Source organism: Podarcis bocagei (assembly GCF_964188305.1).
Source record: "Podarcis bocagei genome assembly, chromosome: 5".
NCBI classification, from domain to species: domain Eukaryota; kingdom Metazoa; phylum Chordata; class Lepidosauria; order Squamata; family Lacertidae; genus Podarcis; species Podarcis bocagei.
The window spans coordinates 65,298,506-65,318,240 of NC_138129.1; the positions used below are offsets into that span (position 1 = coordinate 65,298,506).

The 19,735-nt window shown below is 42.5% G+C and overlaps 1 protein-coding gene across 1 annotated transcript; it reads right to left on the reverse strand.

Annotated features, from left to right (window-relative positions):
• Nucleotides 1-64: 64 nt before the first annotated feature.
• SLC35D1 (solute carrier family 35 member D1) lies at nucleotides 65-18,950 on the reverse strand. Its single transcript, XM_081193918.1, has 12 exons — nucleotides 18,717-18,950; nucleotides 17,581-17,614; nucleotides 17,407-17,493; nucleotides 14,798-14,865; nucleotides 12,012-12,083; nucleotides 10,305-10,373; nucleotides 9,398-9,500; nucleotides 7,887-7,979; nucleotides 4,010-4,077; nucleotides 3,575-3,653; nucleotides 3,074-3,156; nucleotides 65-1,010 (listed from the first exon to the last, which is right to left on the reverse strand). The coding sequence occupies exons 1-12, from the start codon at nucleotides 18,923-18,925 to the stop codon at nucleotides 902-904; spliced, it is 1,074 nt and encodes a 357-aa protein (XP_081050044.1). The 5' UTR covers nucleotides 18,926-18,950; the 3' UTR covers nucleotides 65-901.
• Between the last annotated feature and the right edge of the window lie 785 nt (nucleotides 18,951-19,735).

Below are 19,735 nucleotides of genomic sequence, written 5' to 3' on the forward strand. Positions count from 1 at the left end.
ACTTTTTTATTGTCAGTTGGTTAGTCTTGGATACACAGGGTGGAAGTACCCAGGTGAGCAAAAATGCAAATATTACAAATAACTTTATTAAATATAACTATTACAAATAACTGAATTTGTATGGCACTGGTTCAATATTCTTTTACATCTGAATTGTCTTTAGCTACTTAGTCCCAACAGTTTTGGCTACCTAGTTAAAATGTTTTAAGTTATAACTTGCTTAGAGTTAGATTCATTTTTGCAGATGAGTCTGAGCTTAAAGGGGGATTCATACTGGGGGCATTACAATGTTATGAGAAGAATTCCTTGCAAAAGAATCCATTTGTTCTTGCCGATTCTTGAATAAGAAAATCCCACCTAACTACTGTGCTTTACAAGCCTCTTAGGTATAAATACTGCTGAAGTTAATAATACTTTACTGTGGGCCGAAAAGTTGTTTCCATTGGGATTTAAGTGATCTGAATTGCATCCTTACTTACTACAGTCTATGCTTCATTTCTATGAGAAATTGATTGCTATCTTATGCTGAGTGAATTGAGTCAACACTGGGCCTTTTAGCACAATAGCCTCAGTTCATTTTGAAATATTTAGGACACGTTTTCTTGCTCCACTCAAGATTATAAAAGCTATAGACTAGAGCATTAGAAGTATTTGTCTTCGCAGATGGTGCAAGATAGGCTGTGACTGTTTAAGCCTTATTCCTTTCAGCCTAGTGTTAATAACCAGCTGTACATTTTGTGCTATCAGTTAAATATCTCATTCTAAAAGGCAGCGAGCAATCTTCATATTGGGTACTCTCCATTTGCACATACAATTCTGTTCAGAGATACTGCACATTCTAGTGATTTGTCAGCAATCACGGCTGAAAATCAGGAGTTACTGTTGGTAAGTGACCCTTTTGTCATACGGAGCTTTTCCCTTTAATGTCCATCTTGATGCTAACTTCAGACTGCTTGTTCAGTTGCTCTTCTGTAAAGGTGATGTAAGAATACACCAGGCTTCCAGCAATACTGCAAGACACAGATTTTTCAGGTGAAAAATACAACTTAAACTCAGTTCTCTTGAGTCATACTAAGTAAACTCAATTCATATTTTATATTCTACTAAACACTACAGGCAAGTGGAAAATGTTAGCAGCCCAGTTAATAATTAGTAGTCTGCTTCTAATGTAAGGACAGCAGGTAGTTGAATTAGGTGGCAAGAATATGTTATCAGGTTTGTGGTGGTAAAAGCTGTAAATGTAATGAATTACTGCCTCTGCTTGGCTTCAGTTGTGTAGTTCTTCACAACAGCTGTGGTTTTCTAAGCTCTTACAACTCCCTGATCCTAGCCAGAAACAAGTTAGGAGGCTTTCATTCCATATGTATTTACGGCACACAAAGCCTGCTTCTCTGTTCTCAACTGTAAGTGGAATTGTAACTGACTTTCCACACTAGGGGGAAGTATGGTGCTTTTTAAATAGGTATATTCACAATGGTCCAACTCTTGTAGTGGATGCTATTATACTGTAAACTCTCTGTTTGAGTACAAAAGCAGCACAGTCATACCTTGGTTTTCAAACAGCTTAGTTCACAAATGTTTTGGCTCCCGAATGCTGCAAACCTGGAAGTGACTGTTGTGGTTTGTGAACTATTTTTGGAAGCCGAACATCTGATGGGGCTTTGTTTTCTGGATGTTTTGGAGGTTGAACGGATTCCGTTCTATTTCCAAGGTACAACTGTATAAGTAAAATGCTTCTGCAGTAGGGCCGGGTGATGTCAGGTTTTCAACATCGCAATGTACCAGCAGCTAAATACCGTGATCTGCTGATATATCTCGGATATTTCTTCCTCCCCATGTCAGAGGAAGAAGCAGCAGCCAAGATACATTGCCCAGCCCTACGGTGAGCAAACCCGATGCCTTTCCAGCTGGCGTGCGAACCAGAGGAGCACTGGGGCTTCCTTGCACTGCTCAGCTGAGGGGCACGAGGACTCTCCCCCTCCAGCTGAGCAAGCCCTGATACTTCTCTGGCTTGCATGCAAGGCATCGGGGCTTGCTCAGCTGAGGGGCAGTCATGTGAACCAGAGGCAGGGGCTCCACTGAGGAGCATGCCCGCCAATGTAGTTTGTTTCACCCTCTGTGGTGAGAGGCAGAGTGTGATGGCTTCACCCGGCAGTATCACAGGTGAGGCCGCCGCCAAGTCCCTCTGCTGCCAATGACCCGATATTGAAAGCAGCACCGGTAGCAGGGACTCAGGATTGGCATCTGTTTCACCCGTAATATTGCATTCTGCCCCTCATATATTGTCATCCTGGACAATATATTGATACATCCCCCTGGCCTATTCTATAGCTATGACTCTCAATGAAAGATGATACTGTAAATACTATACTGCATTGCTTTTCCAGCTCCGCCCCCCACCATGAGTAATTTAATCATCACACACATAAGTGTACCTACACAGCTGTTACAGTGACTGTAGGCTTAAGCTTTGATTGGTTCACACACACACATCACTAATGTTCCTAAAGGCATCTATAGCTGTCAAGTATTACTCTTCTGTTTTTCCCCAAAAAGAAGGCAACTGTTTAACTATGGTCAAAGACTAGGTAATCTCTGCGTAGGCAAAATGTACTGGGAAACATATACTCGGGAAGGAGTAAATTTAGCATTAGTACAGAAGTCAAGTAACCAGTGAAACAGTTGTCAGTGGAGCAATCAAATGCTCCAGGCAGCCAAAACTTTTCCTGTGGGAAGTGACAGCTTCCTTTATCATTTGTTAGTGAATGGAGCCAAAGGTAGGGGAATGAACATACATACACACTCATGAATCAAGGTGTGCTTATCCTACCCTAATGTGTGTATTAAGAAATGGTCTCTAATTGTATGAGATTCAGTTTCATTTTTTCCTCTAAACTGCAGTTCCAAAAATCCTTATTTTTATTTCAAGACATTTTCAGTACAAAACTATCTGCTTTTCTATACAGAAGTCATACTGATTTCAATGGTGCTTAGTTCCAGGTATGTGGATATGAGATTACAACATATGTTGTATAACTGCCACTTATGAGCTCCCCAACAGTCTTGCACTTACCTGATATTTAGCCCTACAAAGTTTGTCCATGTGAAAATATAATCGCCTCCGAAGAACATTCCTATGTAGGTTATTAAAATATTCTGGGAAGGAAACAAAGAGGTTCAGACAGTTTTCTGTTGCTTTTTCAACATTTGTGAGATGCTAACATGGGGAAAATGTTAGACAGGTCTTAAGCCTTGCACTGAAAGAGCTAGCAGAATATTCTACTGAAAGTAAATAGGGGCTCTACAAAAGGTGGCACAAACTGCAAATGACAGTGTTTGTATTCACACTTCATCTTCCCATAGACACCATTCTCTCTTGCATAGCCCAAACCTTCCAAGTCAGAGCACCGGCTCTTCTACATATCAGATTTGAGGCAACAAAACATTTTCAAAGCTATCATTTACCCTTCCTTCCCTATGATGCACCAAGACCAGTGTGGCACAACAGATCCCAAACAACTAACATGGAGTATTAGAAATTATTTGTGTAGATGTGTAAGTCTGAAGAGCTTACCTTAATACAACCAACTATTGTAGTTGTAAGGGCAGAATTATACTGAGTACAAAGTACTGTGGAATACATCAAAATAAACCTACAGAGAAGAAAAATTTAAAAAACATGTAAAATAGTACCAGGCTGGGCAGAAAGTAGTATACTGAACAATTTCTGGTGCCTGCTGGTTTCTGAGATTCTGGCCAAGAATGTTCAACTACAGATACCTAGATTGGCGAATGAGTTAAGTGCAACATACCCTCAAGCCCTCATATGCCTGGAGTCCACATGTACAGCATAGTAGCAGCATTCAGACTCTCAGCCCAGAGGGATATGCATAGTCTGCATATTTCTTTTCAGCTGGTGTGGCTAGCCTGCTGTTACTGACCGAAAGCAGCTATGCATAGTTGTAAGAACACAGTGTCTCTTAGGAGAAAAAAAGGCAAGTATCCTTACCCCATTACACATGACAGTGTAAACTGTATAAGGAAAAGTTTGTCTGACCAGCCTTTGTATTCCATTGCCTAGAAGCAAAACAAATACAGTATCTTAGCAGAAAAGCTAAAATTGCAGAAGTGCTGAACCAACACTGGCTTCCGGTTTGCCGCAGGACGGAACATGGCACGAGCTCAGAAGGGCTCAATCGCTAACGGGCTTTGAGGCGGGAGACGCGAAGGCTACATGACCCCCCAACCCCCCAAGAGGGAGTCTTAGGGTCAGCATAGAAGCAGTGGCATCAAAGAGGAGTTTCCTGGTCTCTTTTGTAAGGAGCAGGGGGGGGGGCAGTCCTGACGCAAGAGAATAGCAGCCCGTGACAAGCAGTCTCAAGCAGGTTCCGAGAAGCAGTAAATCTCCGTGTCCCCATAATTTAATAGAGCGGAAAAGGGAACCTTACAAAATAAACTTACAATTGAACAAATAAATTGGCATAAAGAAAGGGGGTAAAAAGGGATATTGGGGCAATAGAAAATGGGGTAGTACAATATTTTCACATACACTTTACCAACACATGTCCATTTTTGTATATGTGCCCAATCCCATATCTGTATGCCAAAGACCTCGTCAGGCAGCATTCACAAATCGTATCCTCAGTTATGTAATGTCTTTAAAATTACACATGAAATTACTCAAATGAGCCAATCTGCAAGTATTCCAAATGACTGTCATATTAAATGGGGAACCTGTATCAACAGTCTCATCTTTGGCCTAGCTTTTTTAAGCACTCTACGTCTGTCCTTAGCATCTCCACTGAAGAAATGTAATGTGTATCAAAGGGATCATGAGCTAGGCAGCAGGTTGTGGGGCTCTTGTGTACTTGGGGTTAGGGATTGGGGGTTTTCTGTGTGTGTTTGTGGTAATGCTCAAGTATGCCCTGTGTATGTGTACTTGAGCGATGGAGGAAGAAGTATACAGTGGTACCTCTGGTTACGAACTTTATTCGTTCCAGAGGTCCGTTCTTAACCTGAGGTACCACGTTAGCCTCCCACTGCCGCTGCGCCACCAATTTCTGTTCTCATCTTGAGGTAAAGTTCTTAACCCGAGGTACCACTTCTGGGATAGCGGAGTCTATAACCCGAAGTGTTTGTAACCTGAGGTACCACTGTATGCGGCTGCAGTTTGGGGTGGGCACCTTGTATATTCTACTAATACTAGAATACACTCCCTGTAAGCAGAAGCAAATGATGTGACAATACAATGTTGAAGCCTGAACACTGCAAAACAGTTATCATTTCTGCAGCATACACCTTAACTATGCCTCCCACTTATTAGATTATATTAAAGAAGTAACATAATGAACATTTCAGAAGAAAAATGTTCAAAGAAATTAAATACTGGTTTTGACACTAATCAGCTACTTTAAAAATGAGGGGAAATTGCTGTTGAATCTAGACTAGAAACATTTGACACACAGACATATAAGCCTACCAGTTTATCATTTGGCTACAATGAGGAAGTTGCAAAATGCACCAGCTCAAACCCAGCACTACCTTCAGATTTCCAAAGACAACCTGCAACGTACTGCACAAACTGTTTAAACTGCACAAACATGTTTAAACTAAATGCAGCAACACTCAACTGCTGGAATTTAGAAATCTACAGCAAAGCGTAGTGCTAGAAGCAGGTCAGATCACTCCATTAATTTCCCATCTCAGAATTGACCTATTCTTCTTGGCCTTTTTGGCATCTTTTTGGCATCAAAAGAGACATTTGTAAGTATACAATTATCTATAATAATGTATATGAAAGCTTACAAAGACAGTGATCATTACGAATAATATTACTGGCAACATCACAAGAGCACAGCCAAATGACTACCAAGTAGCGTCTGAACAATCCAGCAATAGCTAAAATCCTGGGTAAGTGCGACATCACTTTGTGGTCTACGTACACACAAATATTTGGCACCCACAGAGGTCCCCTGCCAATAAAGGCTTGGTTGTGTCCCCAAGGTAATACTTTTTTAAATATAAAACTGTTTTCAGTCATCAGCTTATTGATATATCTTAGAGAATTAGCATCAAGAACAGCAAAAAGTATTAACAGCAAGAGACAACAGCCCTAAAGTATATCTCAAAAGGTCCAACTAAAATGTGTAGTAAAATCAATTAAAGGGTATCCTTGTGGCACCCTCTCCCAACATTTTCAGAGCTTGCTAAAATCAGAGGAGAAAAGCAACAGCAGGAATGAGAGACAACCTTGCTTGACCCATAACCACATATGAGAGAAGCAATTCTTTGTAGGAAAACAGCCAGTAATAATTCTGTAGAACCTCTCCCTTTTGACATGGCTTGCTTGCTTTCTTATATGCACAGTCTTTGGCTGTAGCATCCAAACCAAGGCACAGGGTCTTTATATGAAATAGCTATGTGTTATGATCAAGCAACAGAACTTATTGCTGGGTTCTGCTGGTGTAAACAGTAAGTGCCATAGATGTACTTTTCCAGTGCTTTAATAGCTGGATGATAAATTTACCCACAAGTGCTCTATGGTTGGAACTAGACAGATTTTAAAGGAACTAAACTGCCAAGTGTTGGCGCAAACTCTAATTCTCTTGGCTCGTATTTAACTTTATCAAGTTTATCAACTTGGATTAAGAGGGGATGGTGCCGTGTGTAAAAATCAGAGCCATGGTCTTAGAAATATGTATCTACGACAAAGCCAATGATTTCCCAGCTCTGTGAAGTTGAGCTTCCTGGATGTTTAACAGAGCAGACTTTGTTCACCTTAACTGCCAAGAGCTTGCCAGGGGAGAAGAAAGTTTATCCAAAAATTAGTAGCTTAAGATAGTTACACATACTGTGAATGCAAACTGCAGAGTCTAGAACAGTGCTGGTATTCTCCTCACTTAATTGGTGCAGATATTTCTAAATGAATACTTTTTCCCCCTCCCAGAAATATATAAACACTGAGATGCTATTTTCTATCTCAAGGGGAGGTTCTTAAAATGCAATGTGAGAAGGATTCCAGGAGAGAGGGAGACAGGCAAAGACCACATTGGAGCCTGCTCCAGCTGCACTCTCCCCTTCCCACTGTCACAGGGGATCTATCATCAACCGTCCAGAGGAAACAATTCCAGGTGAGAGGGATGCAGGTAAACAGGGCATCAGGGCACGCTCCAGCTGGACTGTTTCCTTCCCATCAACTCTCCAGTGGGAAGGATCCTGGTGGCAGTATGTGTCTTTTGATATTGTTGTGCTTTCTTCCCCCCCCCCAAAAAAAAATATAGCAGCTTAGTGGGCCTTTTTTTGTAAGCCACCCTGGAAGGATTTGAAATATAATTGTAATTATTCAGTCCACTCTTTAGCTGTGACCAATGCAAGTGTTTAGTATCAAATACTGTATCCATGGTTGTTTATAGCAGGGTATGGGGAAACTGTGGCCTACTGGATATTGGTGAACTAATGGTTCCTATCAGAAACTTTATGGATATTAGTTAATCAAGCATACATCTTGTCAAGCTAAGTCAAGAAGTCTCTCCAAAAAGGCACCTGTGGATCTGGAAGTTCAACACCTTCCGCCCCACTATTAACACATGGAAGAAATATGGGAACCAGTTCTCTACAAATTACCTTCTTTCCCAAAACCCTGTAGTTCTCTTGATGATAGACTTGCACTTTTTTACTTGCAGTCATGACAAATGCCAAGATTTTTAAAATTATCCTGAATTAGAACTAAACAGTAACGTATTTAGACATCCTAGTACACAACACCATAAACTGCATTTTTTTTAAAAAAGCCCACAAAACTGTATTTCACAATTACTGACATATGGACACAAGCAATATAGTTTTCAATTAGAGCTGCCATTCTGGAATAAAAACCGAAGGCTTACCTTTTGCGCATCTCCTGTAAAATAGGCAATGGCCAAGGTGGGGAGAATCATAAACAGTGCATTGTAATATAGAAGGCCGTATTTTCCCAGCTCCTGGAAATGGAAAAAACAGTTATGTACTTATTTTGGCTGAATGATAAATCCGTACACAGAGAAGTTCACAAAACAAGACCTCATCCGTCATCTCCTACAAGCATTATAAATGTAGCATCCTGTCTGAGTCCTTGAGACACAAATCAGCTTCATGTTTCCCCATGGTGCAAATCAGCAATGATACAAATAATATAGCTGGCAAAACTTGTTTTCTATTTCTTAAAGATAACATCTACTTTAAATCAAAAGTATATGAAATGATTTTAAAAAAACACCCAAATAGCTATTAAAGCATATATACTTTACTGTTTACCCTACCTATCAATGGATATAAAAGAGAGACCATAAGCACAAATACAATTTTTATACAAACCCTCCGCCCCAAAAAAATCATTGGCCTGGTACAGCTGCAATACTTAAACTCTGCGAAACATAGTAAGTTGGGAGCCTGCCTTGGGAATGTATATTGTTATTCACGAAGCGCCTCCTCTCTAGAGCAAGTTGCCACCCACCCTTTAAATACAGAGCTTGAAACTACTGGGGTTATTAAGGTCTTAACCACAGATAGCACTGATGCAAACACTCTGCTTCATTGTGATTTAGGGTGAAGGAACAAACATTCCCAAGTCTGGCTCTTGATTTACAAACTGTAGATAAGAGGGAGCCAAGGCTGGCTTCTTGGTCAACTAGCCAAAGTTAAAAGGAAGGCAGTATTATATCTGTACTGATCCACAGACTTTTCCTTTTAACTAGTACATAATGTAGCTAACCTAATAACTTTATCCTAAACATATGTGTTACTGGCAGGCTGTCGTAACATTAATAAACAATTGCATTTTTCATTACTGCACTGGTCTGTTTATATTTTCCATCCTGGTTCTCATCTATTGGCACAGTAAGTTTCATGACATAATCATAAAATAAATACTTTTATCTCAGTACAAGCGAACCAGATTACATGCATTAACTTCAAGCCCCTTTGGCAGTCTGATCATTTAATATTGGTGTGAAATAGTTTCATGCCCCAAGTGGTCATGGTGTCATAGAACACAGTGTTAGAATGATTCAAGTTTTATGAATATGATACAAATAAAACAAACCCCGATCACCAGCAGAAATTAAATGCCCTATTTGAATGGCTTTGGTCCAATACAGTATGTTTCTTATGGGCTTAATTCTGGCCTATGTTTACTTGTGTGCGCTATCCTAAACACTTGCAAATTGTTAGAATAATATGTACATGGTGTTACAGATGTTTGTGCAGCAGCAGAGCAAAATGAAAAATAATAATATATAGGTCAGGACAGCCACATTGTTGAAAAATAAGTATTTCCCCCCAGAAAGCAGTAACTCATTCATCCTTTACTGATCAATAAAGTGGAAAGCTGTTTTAAAATGAAGTAGCAAGATGAACCTACCTTGGAATCTAGTTTCTGTTTTACATATGCACCGTTGGCAGCTGTCAAGACATCATTAATCAAGATAAACACATAGCCTTCCAGATCAAATGCCAGATCAGAACTAGGGGCAGAGAAGGTAATATTTAAAGTCAAAGAGAAAACATAATCCTGATAATTACTGAACAACTGCAATCTGCAAGCAGAGCAGGATTCTGTACAAGGATCACATTTGCAGATTAGATCCCACAAGAGGATGCTGCACAAGGGAAGACCCCACTGCATCCAGTATATGCATGATCAGTCCTGCCATTTATGGTGGCACTGATCCACCCATCTACAGGTGTAGATGTCAGGATCCCCAAGGATGTGCTCTATGGGGAGCTGGCTTCAGGCACCAGTCCCGCTGGCAGACCAACTCTGCGTTACAAAGATGTCTGCAACACGACTCCGCAGTGTAGGAATCCCTTGTAGATGCCTGCAGTGCCTGGAGACAAGACAGGTTTTGACCAGGAGGAATGACTGCTGGGAGGAGTGCAGAGAGAAGAAACGCCATGGTGCATCAGCAGCAACATAGCCAGACACCTTCATCTTCTCCAGCTGCAACAAAACAGGTCTCTCCTGTATTGGTCTCCTGAGTGCAAAACCTTAGGGGCCACTTTAGACACTTCCAGGCATTTCTAGCTCTGCTTCAGAACTGCCTGCCAGGGAAGCCTTCATATTCGACAAAAACTTCAAATTATTCTAGTCCATTAATTTATACTTCAGACAATCATATATTACCTTAGCTCTTTCCTTCCAGGGCTTCAACTGAATTTCTATTCACCTTTCCAACAGCTAACCAGAATATTTTAAGAATCTAGTTGAGGAACAAGCTCATAAAACACTGAACAATATTCAAGCTCCTTTTAATAATGGTATACCGTACCTTGCAGCTACAAATGCACCAATTATCATTGCAAATACTGTCATCTGAATTCTCCAAGAAAATTTCTTCCTAAGAAGATAAAAATGGGAGAGCTTTCTCATTATTGCAGCTGGCGTTCTTGCAGCGTTCTTAAAACTGTGGTCCACAATAACCTTTCAAGAGATCATGATGGAAACATTGAAGGAAAATGCTAAAAAGCCAGGGTTTTCTGTTTACGTCAAACCCAATCGATGTCTGTATTTGTGTATGCAGCTGGGCGGAGGGAGGCCCAAACACATGTACCCAAGACTTTCATTTATCTCTCCTCCTCCCTCTCCAGTTTACAGCTGTCCTTAAGTATTCTCCTATGCAATTACTGTCACATAAGAAATTAGTGACCTGCAAACAACAATAAAAAACAGTGGTCTACGTTACAACGAAATTTAAGAATTCCTAGGGTTTCAAAGCATGAGAGAAAACACTAAGCCAACAGCAAAAATCATGGTTGGCTGTCAGAGGTTGTAGAGCTAAAGCAAGAACTTGCTTTAGTGGCCAATGGAGCGCCAAGGAAAGAACAGGCCCCGTTGGGCCCAGCCCCACGAGGCTCCAGAGTGAAACTGCTACTGCTGCTGCTGCGACCAAGGGAGCTGAAGCGGTTTCACCCTCGCACCTTGCAGGGCCGGGCCAATAGAATTTCATCCTCCCTCCACTTTTCAACATTGCGATGTATCACTAAACCACAATGTTTGGCTGGCGACACACTGCAATGTTGGAAAGCTGATTATTGCCCAGCCCTATCCTGCACCCATCCTGCCATTTTCCAAAGGAGAAGAGGGTTTTCTTGTAATGTTGAAGTTTGGCACAAAGCTCAGCATGCTCTTAGAAATTTCTTTCTCCAAGTTCCCCTGTATGCAAAATGGACTTGAGAATGGAGTCACTGGTACACATTAAGAAGTCTGGCCTAAGCTTGTAGACCCATGGCACTTGACAGTATTCTTTTAATTAATTTTTCATATGAAAATTTAGCAAAGAAAAGCAAGGAAGAAATATATGAACACCAAGAGTAACAAAACAAAAAACTCACTATCAGTTCATGTTACAGATACAGTAACTATCAGTACCTGTTTCTTAAGTTAAATAAATAAATTATTATAACCCGCCCCCCCCCCCAGGACCAAATAGTCATCTAAACAATATTTATGTCTATATGAAATATATTCAAATGTAGCCAGGGCAGTGAGTTCTTCAAAACAGTGGAAAACAGACATTGGTCCTTCAGGGCTCCAAGTATGTCTCTTAGCAACCATAAGAGCTCACAAAATCCACTTTTGTTGTCCTGCTGTTAATCCTCATACTACAGGAGTATAATTGAAAAATACATAAGCATCTGCAGTATGAAGGATTTCACCAATGCAAAACTGATGCAGATAACAACTTCAGACCAAAAAGAAGACATCGCTGGACAAAGCCCACATCATATGTGGGATTCTCAGCATTGTATCTCCAGTACTGGAGAGTGATCAGTGCCTTCCTATACAAATGTGGAGTCCCATGTGCTTGAAATATTTCCTTTTTTCAACCCTAAGAAATACAAAGGGTGCTTGACCTTGTGCAGGCTGCATGCCTGCATAACCCAAGGGAAATATAATGGCACTGCCATTGGCTGTATCCACCCATATGACACAAAACACATGAAGCAACACAGTACTGTACCATCTCACAACTCACTTGAGTAGAATGCCTTCTGCAAACATTGTAAACAGAATGGAAAACCGTCTCAGGACTGTAAACATTGGCAGGCTGTAAGAGAAATAATGTTTATGGACAGAGCTAGCTATATAGATACTCCTTATGTTTATACATAGACATTTTAAATTTACTCCGGATAAATTTCAACATCAAAGCACATGGTGTGGTGAATGAGAACAGATGTCCCTGGGGGAAAGTCACAGGTGATTTTTTTTATTTTATTTTTTAAAAAGACTGTCTCCAACGTTTGTCAGAAGCGGGGGAAACAGGCTAGAAAATGCAATTCTTCAAAATTTAACAGTTTTGTTTTACACCCAAGTGCAGCCCAACTGTATTAGCTATTTTGAAGTTTGGAAACTGTGCGCAGAAAAGCTATTTATAAGTGCACACTCTCTCTTCCAGCTCATGCCCTTGAAATGAGTTGGGATCTCAAGTTACAAGACCCTACATTTAAGGTTATATTTAACCACCAGTGCAGGCTGGTTACCAAAGCAAGTACCTGCCCACATCTGCACTAGGATGCAGAGAGAAATCATTTGTTGAAAGGCTATTATATAATAATGTCTTATTCAGCAGCTTCCTAAGCTCTACAAACAAATTATATGGCATGGAAATGCAAATTCCATTACCCTAACGTTACTACCTAACAGTAAATTTTATATACACAAATTGTTTTCATCTCTATATACTTTGGTATACAGTCTTAACTGCACACGTCTTGCCTAGCCAGGAAAACAGGTAGCACACAAGCGGTGGAGAGCAAAAAGGAGATGCCTGACGTTGCATGTGCTTAATTTGGAGACAGGTCCTGTGGAGTGCCCTGTGGATCTACACTCAAGTGCATAGACTTGTATCTAAGAACATGCTGTGTTTAAAATCTGCATGGCAGCATCAGGAAAGGTCACCTGCAGCTTTCCAGTCTGTTGTGTTCAAATGACACAGCTCTCTCTCCCCCTCTCTCCATTCCAATTGAATCCAGGGAAGTTCATGGAGGTTCTGAACCATTGTCGGGAAGCTCAAGTAAGAGTGAGCAAATGGAAGCTTAATCCAGACACGACAAAAGCATTCAGGGTTAGCAGAACCACTGATATGGAAATGGGGATACAATCTATTCTGAATGGGACAACACTGCCCTTGAAGAAGGGTTCACAGGCTTGGAAGTGCTCCTGGACAAAGCCTTGCTCCAGGATGTAGCTATGGCCAGGAGTACCTTTGGTCCAGCTGGATCTAGCATGCACTAAAGTTTCTGTAGCACACTCTACTTGGATAGTGGCCTTGCTCATGTCTTGCTCAGCCAAACTATGACTTAGTGAGACATGCAAACCAGGCGTTTGTCTGGAAGGTTCAGAGGGACTTAAAAGCAGCTGCAATGCTTTGGGTTGAAGCCAATCACCAGAAGCATAAAACTCCTTTGTTATAGACTGCTAGTCTATTTCTGGACTAGTTTTCACTTTTAAATCCCTAAAGGGTTTGGAACCAGAGTATCCGAGGAATTGCTTCCTTTTTAATTTGATCAGTATTATCTGAGGTTTCACCGTATTTTATGTTTATTGGTCTGAAGTACTTCGTTTTTAAAATTATTTATAGAATATGAGCCAGCTTGAAGACAAGAGACAGGCTGAAAATAATTTTAATAAACAAGAGTCCTAAAGGGCTGCCAATAAGTTTCCAGGCCCAATTCAAAATGCTGGTTTTGACCAATAAAGCCCTAAATGGCTCAGGACCGCAATACCTCATGAACTCCCTCTTTCCATATGAACCGACCCAGACCCTGCAATCATCAACTGAGGCGTTTCTTCATGTGCCTCCTCCATGGCAGGTTGTGTTTGGCAACGTGAGAACAGGCCTTTTCTGCGGTGGCCCCCCATTTGTGGGAGGTTCTCCCTAGGGAGGTTCATTACACACCTTTAGGCACCACGCAAAAACATTCCTCTTCAACCAGGCTTTGGGCTGATTAACTTCCTATACACTTTTAAATATGTTTGTGGAGGGAGAGGGAGTTATTGGTGTGTTTTTTAAAAAATAATAATGTATTTTGGGTTTTAATCTTGTATTTTTATGTTGTAAATAGCCTTGAGATCTACGGGTGAAGGGTGGTATTTTTATTATTATAATTATTATAGATAGGGAGGGTAGTAGGCCTTGGCATTTGATATTCCACAGCTCTTGACAGATTTATGCAGTAACAAGAAACTTATCTCAATGTTTTCAATGTTGCTTTTTAAAATACTGAATCAACAGGGCTCTATTGAAAAGCATCTTAAGGCTATAATTCTATACCCACTCACCTGGGAATTAGCCTCATTAAACTCAACAGAACTCACCTGAGTAACTAAGGATGTGCTGGAAGAGAGCAGAAAACTAGCTGAAGCTCCACCCCACCCCTTTTGGGTAATCTGGGTTGTTTTTTATGATTTACAGAGAATCAGAAAGAGCTGGTTAAATGACTTGGTGATTACTTATTATGTACTTGTAAATTATTTATTACCAAATATGCATAGCTGAATTATGTTATATATTAATGCCAATTGTTTTGTTATCTATAACTGCGACAAGACACCAGATATGAGAATTATGGTATACTGAAACAAATAAATAAATTATAAACAAATGTTCTACACAATTTTCATTCACTAAATTTGAAGTAATCAAAAAGCCCGTTCAAATTTAAGTACAGACCAACCAGAATTCACATTACATTTTAATAAAAGCTCAATAATTTCTTAAAATAAAAGCTTAATAAAATCGTATCTTATTATCCATACTTCAATTTCTTTGTGCTGAACAGTCCTGTGATTTGGTTCCCGAAATACAGGAGAGGTAGTGGAAAAGTCTAGAAATTTGTAAGAGGGATAAAATAATATTTAATAAACAGGTCAAGTCAGTTGGCTGTGTAACCTTTCAAAACATTTGAACAGTTTTGATGTTGTTGCTGTTTTTTGTTTTGTTTTTTGCAACAGGAACAGTTTTCACCAGCAGGCACACAACATAGCAAGCCTTAGGAAATGCACAATCATGCTTCAACTGTAGCATAAAAGCTTTTGCATTTATGGTTTCACATTCTGACTTACAACACCAGCAACACACATCCTTCCTTTTTCTCAAGACTGGGTAGAATTCTGGAAACACAAACATAACATCTTCTGTCAAATCAGACATTCAGTCTTCCAAGTTACACCAAGAGAGTGGGCATGGGAAGAGGAACAAGTGTATGCAGTTGTATAAAGACAGCTAATGCTATGTTAAATAAGTCATTGATCCATACATGTACAGCAGCGGCACACCAGGAATTCATGGTAAACTAGACTTGTATAAACTGACGTTCTTTTAAGCATGATGCTCCACATGGCGATGTTTCTTTTACACGCCCAATCATGCTTAAATACAACCTCAGAAAGCGTAATTGGGGGGACCTTCAGAAATAATATAAACATGGACATATATTCCGCAGGCCATTACTCTAAGAGGCAAGTCCCTTTGATTTAAATGACTCCCTTCTAAATAAGCGGATACAAGTCTGGTGGGTGTAACTTTGGCCCTTGCTTGTCCAGTGTTAGTGGATATTTTTTTCAGCTTGTGCAGCTCATGGACCTGGACAGGATCCTTGGAATGTGTGCCAGATCCTTGCTCTTCCTGGTTCATTGAAAAGGCCAGCGAGGGACTGGCTTAGAAGATGAATGGAGTGGTCAATGCCTGTTTTATAGTGGCTTCATTCCTTCTGGACTGGAGGAGGAGGAACAAGCTGAAACTTAATCCAGACAAGGCAGAGGGGCTCTTGGGGTCAGTTGGAAGGCACAACAGAGAGTAGGGATTCAGCCTGTGCTGGATGGGGTAACACTCCCCCTGAAGACACAGGTTCATAGTCTGGGTGTGCTTCTGGACCCAGCCCTGAGCACGGATGCCCACGTCACTGTGACTGCAAATTTTGCACCTGCACAATTAAAGCTATCACGTTAGCGGCACCCGTTCCTTGAGATGTCTGATTTGGCTACAGTGACGCACGATGTGGGGCTGCCTTTGAAAAACCCTCTGAAATTTCAACTGGCTCCAGGAGCTGCAACCAGATTCTTGACAAGGGGTGGGTTATAAGGAGCAGGCGGCTCCCTTGCCACAACAGCCACTACCGGGTTCTTTCTAGGCACAAGGCAAATTGGTGGTTATGACCTATGAAGCCCTACACGGCTTACGTCCAGGCTTTTTGAAAGACAGTTTTCCCTCATACAAACCTGCCTGGGTTCTGAAGGAACTGCTTCTCTCAGTCCTGCGACTCTCACAGGTAGCGGGAGAGAGCCTTCTCAGTGGCTGCTCCCAGATTTTGGAACTCCCTCCCTAGAGAAGCTACATTGGCTCCTTCCTTGTTGTCTTCCCCTCTGCAAGTGTAGGGCTTTTGAGAACTGACTGCTTTTAATGAAAGGGATAGTGCTGTGCTGCTTTGATTGTAATGATTTGTGCATTTTTAATAGCTCTTAATTCTATTAATATTTAATTTTTTTTTAATTATCTCTCCCCCCACCTATATTTTTAGCTGTTCGTATTTTATCTGTAAGCTGCCTTGAGTCCCTGATAGGCAAAAAGGTGGGAAATAAATAAATAGCTTGCATAGGATTGTACCGTGTGGCATTCTTAACTGGGAATAAAACCCTTCAACTCTAGCAGAACATACCTATGAAGGCTAAATCAAACATTATGTTAAATGCATGATGGGAAGGTAGTCTTTGTGATGCACAGGGAATGAGGGTGGCTCCAAGAGGGGCCTCTCTCCCACAGCAAACAACAAGCAGCTCCAGGGTCTGTGTGGTTTTTTGAGGACTGCAGCACTACTAGAAAAGGTTCAGCCCTCTCCCTGTACACGGCTGCACTGACTCAATTCTCATCAACAAATTTAGCCCTGTTACCTTAACATCACATGAATCAGAAACCATTTCAGCATTTGTGCCAAATCATTTTGTTTGCTTGTTTATCTGACGTCTACAAATTAGCATCTATAATTACATCTATCAGATTCTTTCACCCAAAGTAAGATACCAACTCTGGAAAGTCATACTACAACAAGTCAGTTAGACCCAGTGGAATCTGCCTTCTTTGCTGCAGATTCACAGCTGCCCACAATAAATGAATCCTGTGCAAAAGGAAAATAAAAATGCATTGCAATGACCTAACAGAACTTTTAAAACAGTTTTCTAATTTGTCATGCGCAGCAAGCAGTACTTGTATTGATGCATTTTGATGCTTCCTTGAAAGTTGTTCTATCTCGCATTCTTTCTACAGAATATACATACACCAGAACAATTTAGACCACTCTTCCCCATTATGGGCATGTACGGCAAGAACTATGCTTCTGCCAGTGGCTTTGTAAATGAGAGAAATATCATACCTTTCGAGGTATATTTCTGTCGAAGTCTGGAAACTTCACCACCCTGAGTGCCTTTCCCACCCAGAGGACAACCACCGTAGCCAACATCTGTGAAAGGAACAAGAGAGATCACTATTTTGCCTCTCCCTCTCCCGGCCCAATTAGAAATTTTCTTATTCAAAATTTCCAACTAACCTGGCCTAGTCCCACACACAGCGAAGAAGGAAATCTGTAACAAACAGCAGACAAATTAAACTAAACAGTGGCAACCTTCAACGAATCATACATAATGGAAAAAGGCTAGCCTTTGGCAGGAAAAGTTGTTTGTGGCTCACTCTCCTGCCTCAAATATAACGAATATATGGAACGGTAATAACCAAGAACTCAATGTATTTAAAAAATCATTTGCCTCCAGCAACCAACACTCTTGCATGCATAGTCCTAACACGCTGAACTGTAGTAGATAGGTAGCCGTGTTGGTCTGCCATAGTCAAAATAAAAAAATTCCTTCCAGTAGCACCTTAAAGACCAACTAAGTTAGTTCTTGGTATGAGCTTTCGTGTGCATGCACACTTCTTCAGATACGCTGAACTGTATTTGCATAGCAGTTAGATGGCAGCATCAGTCGCTTCTTTTAACGCGTCTGTTCTAGAAGTAAACACACGTATACACAAAGTGTACACAGTAGGAGGGACATTTTTTTAAAAAGAAAATGCAGAAGTAAATGTTTAACGGCTCCAGTGAACCCTTTAAAACTGGGTGCCACGAAGAAGCAAAGCTGAACCCCAACATTCGCGTTATTGAAAATTATGGGGCTACACAGTGCAAAGCTCGCTGAGTTCAATGGAGCCAACAGGCTGAACAGGTACAGAATCGCAGCCCTGTGCTCTCTAAGCCAAATACCCCTTCCGTTTTGGGGGTGGAGGTTTGAGGGCGCCTGGCAACTTCTGACCAAGCCATCGTATCTACACGCGGCCTTCATAGATGTATCTTTGGGGGGGAGGGGCGGAGGCGTGCGCTGTGCCCACTGCAAATGCCCGTGCCTGGAAGTTGGGAAGAGCGAGAGGGAGGCACCACCACCACCCCGCGCTACTGAACATGGAGGCTTGTGGAGCGTTCCTCCTCCGAAAGCAATTTGGGAGCTGGCTCTGCAGAAGCAGCAGCAGCCACAAAGCCGAGTCCTCGCGGCCGCCTGCAGCTCAGCGCCCACGCCGGCCTGCTCCACCTCCTTTCTCCGCGCGAGTTAATCTGTAGCCCGGCCGGCGCTGCCCCTCTACTTGGCGCTAGCGGCGGCGAACTTTGCCCGGAGCTCTCCCGCCCGCCTCCCTTACCCGTAGCTGGTGAGGACGCTCTTGTTGACCACGACGATGAGGAAGGAGCTGAAGCCATAGAAGGCAGCCGCCAGCAGCTTGAGGCAGACGGTGAGGCTGGGCGCCGCCGCCATGCCCGGCTCCTCATCTCCGCGAGCTGCTGCTGCTGCTGCGGTGGGGGCTTCTCCCTTCACGCCAGAAGCCTGACGTCTGCGCGCGGCCGCCGACATGGTTGCAAGCTGAACGTCAGACGGGGCGGAGCGGGCGGCCGCGAGGCAGGAGAGGCTGGGCCCAAGGGGGGCTGCCCGACGGCGTGCAGGGAGGGCGCAGCAGGAGGAGGAGCACGTAAAGCCGTGACGCGCCAGGGGCGCAACGGGGCTCTGTTCCTCACGCAGCAACATGCGAGCCCGGCATGTTGTTCTTCCGAGCGGCAAGGGGGTCGTTCTCTCCCAGCCCCGAAAGAGTAGGCTGCGTCCTCCTGCGCGCCTAAGTCGCTCCCCTGCCCGGGAAAGGCCGGCGTCGCTCCAGCCAAGCCACCACGACGGAACCTGTTCTAAGACACAGAGCGAGCGAGGCACGCGACAGAATTTCCCCCGAGCGCGCACAGGGTGCCCTTATTTTTTGCTACTAGCCACAGTGCGGGGCTAACGCCACCACGTGAGAAGCCCAGGTGCGGGCGGCAGGGTAGCAGGGAAACTAGAGTCTCTTGTCTCTCATCACGTGTTGAGAAGGGATCACGTGCAGCGCCGCCAACACGCTTGCTGGCCACGTCCGTCGGGGGTGTCAGAAGAGGCCCTTTGCGCAAACGTACTATGTAGATTCATAGAGCTCCTTCCTGCGCTTCACCTACCTAGCCGCGCTGCATGAGGGAGCAGCCCCCCCCCCATCAAATAAATAAAAATACCAAAATAAAAGACCAGTTGTGGCGCAGATAACTCGGTCCTGGGAGCCCCCAAACATTAAGTTTGCCGCCCACCAAAATCCTGGCTATGCCCATACCGCCGCCCGCCCACCCCCAATATTACGTTATAAAGGATGCA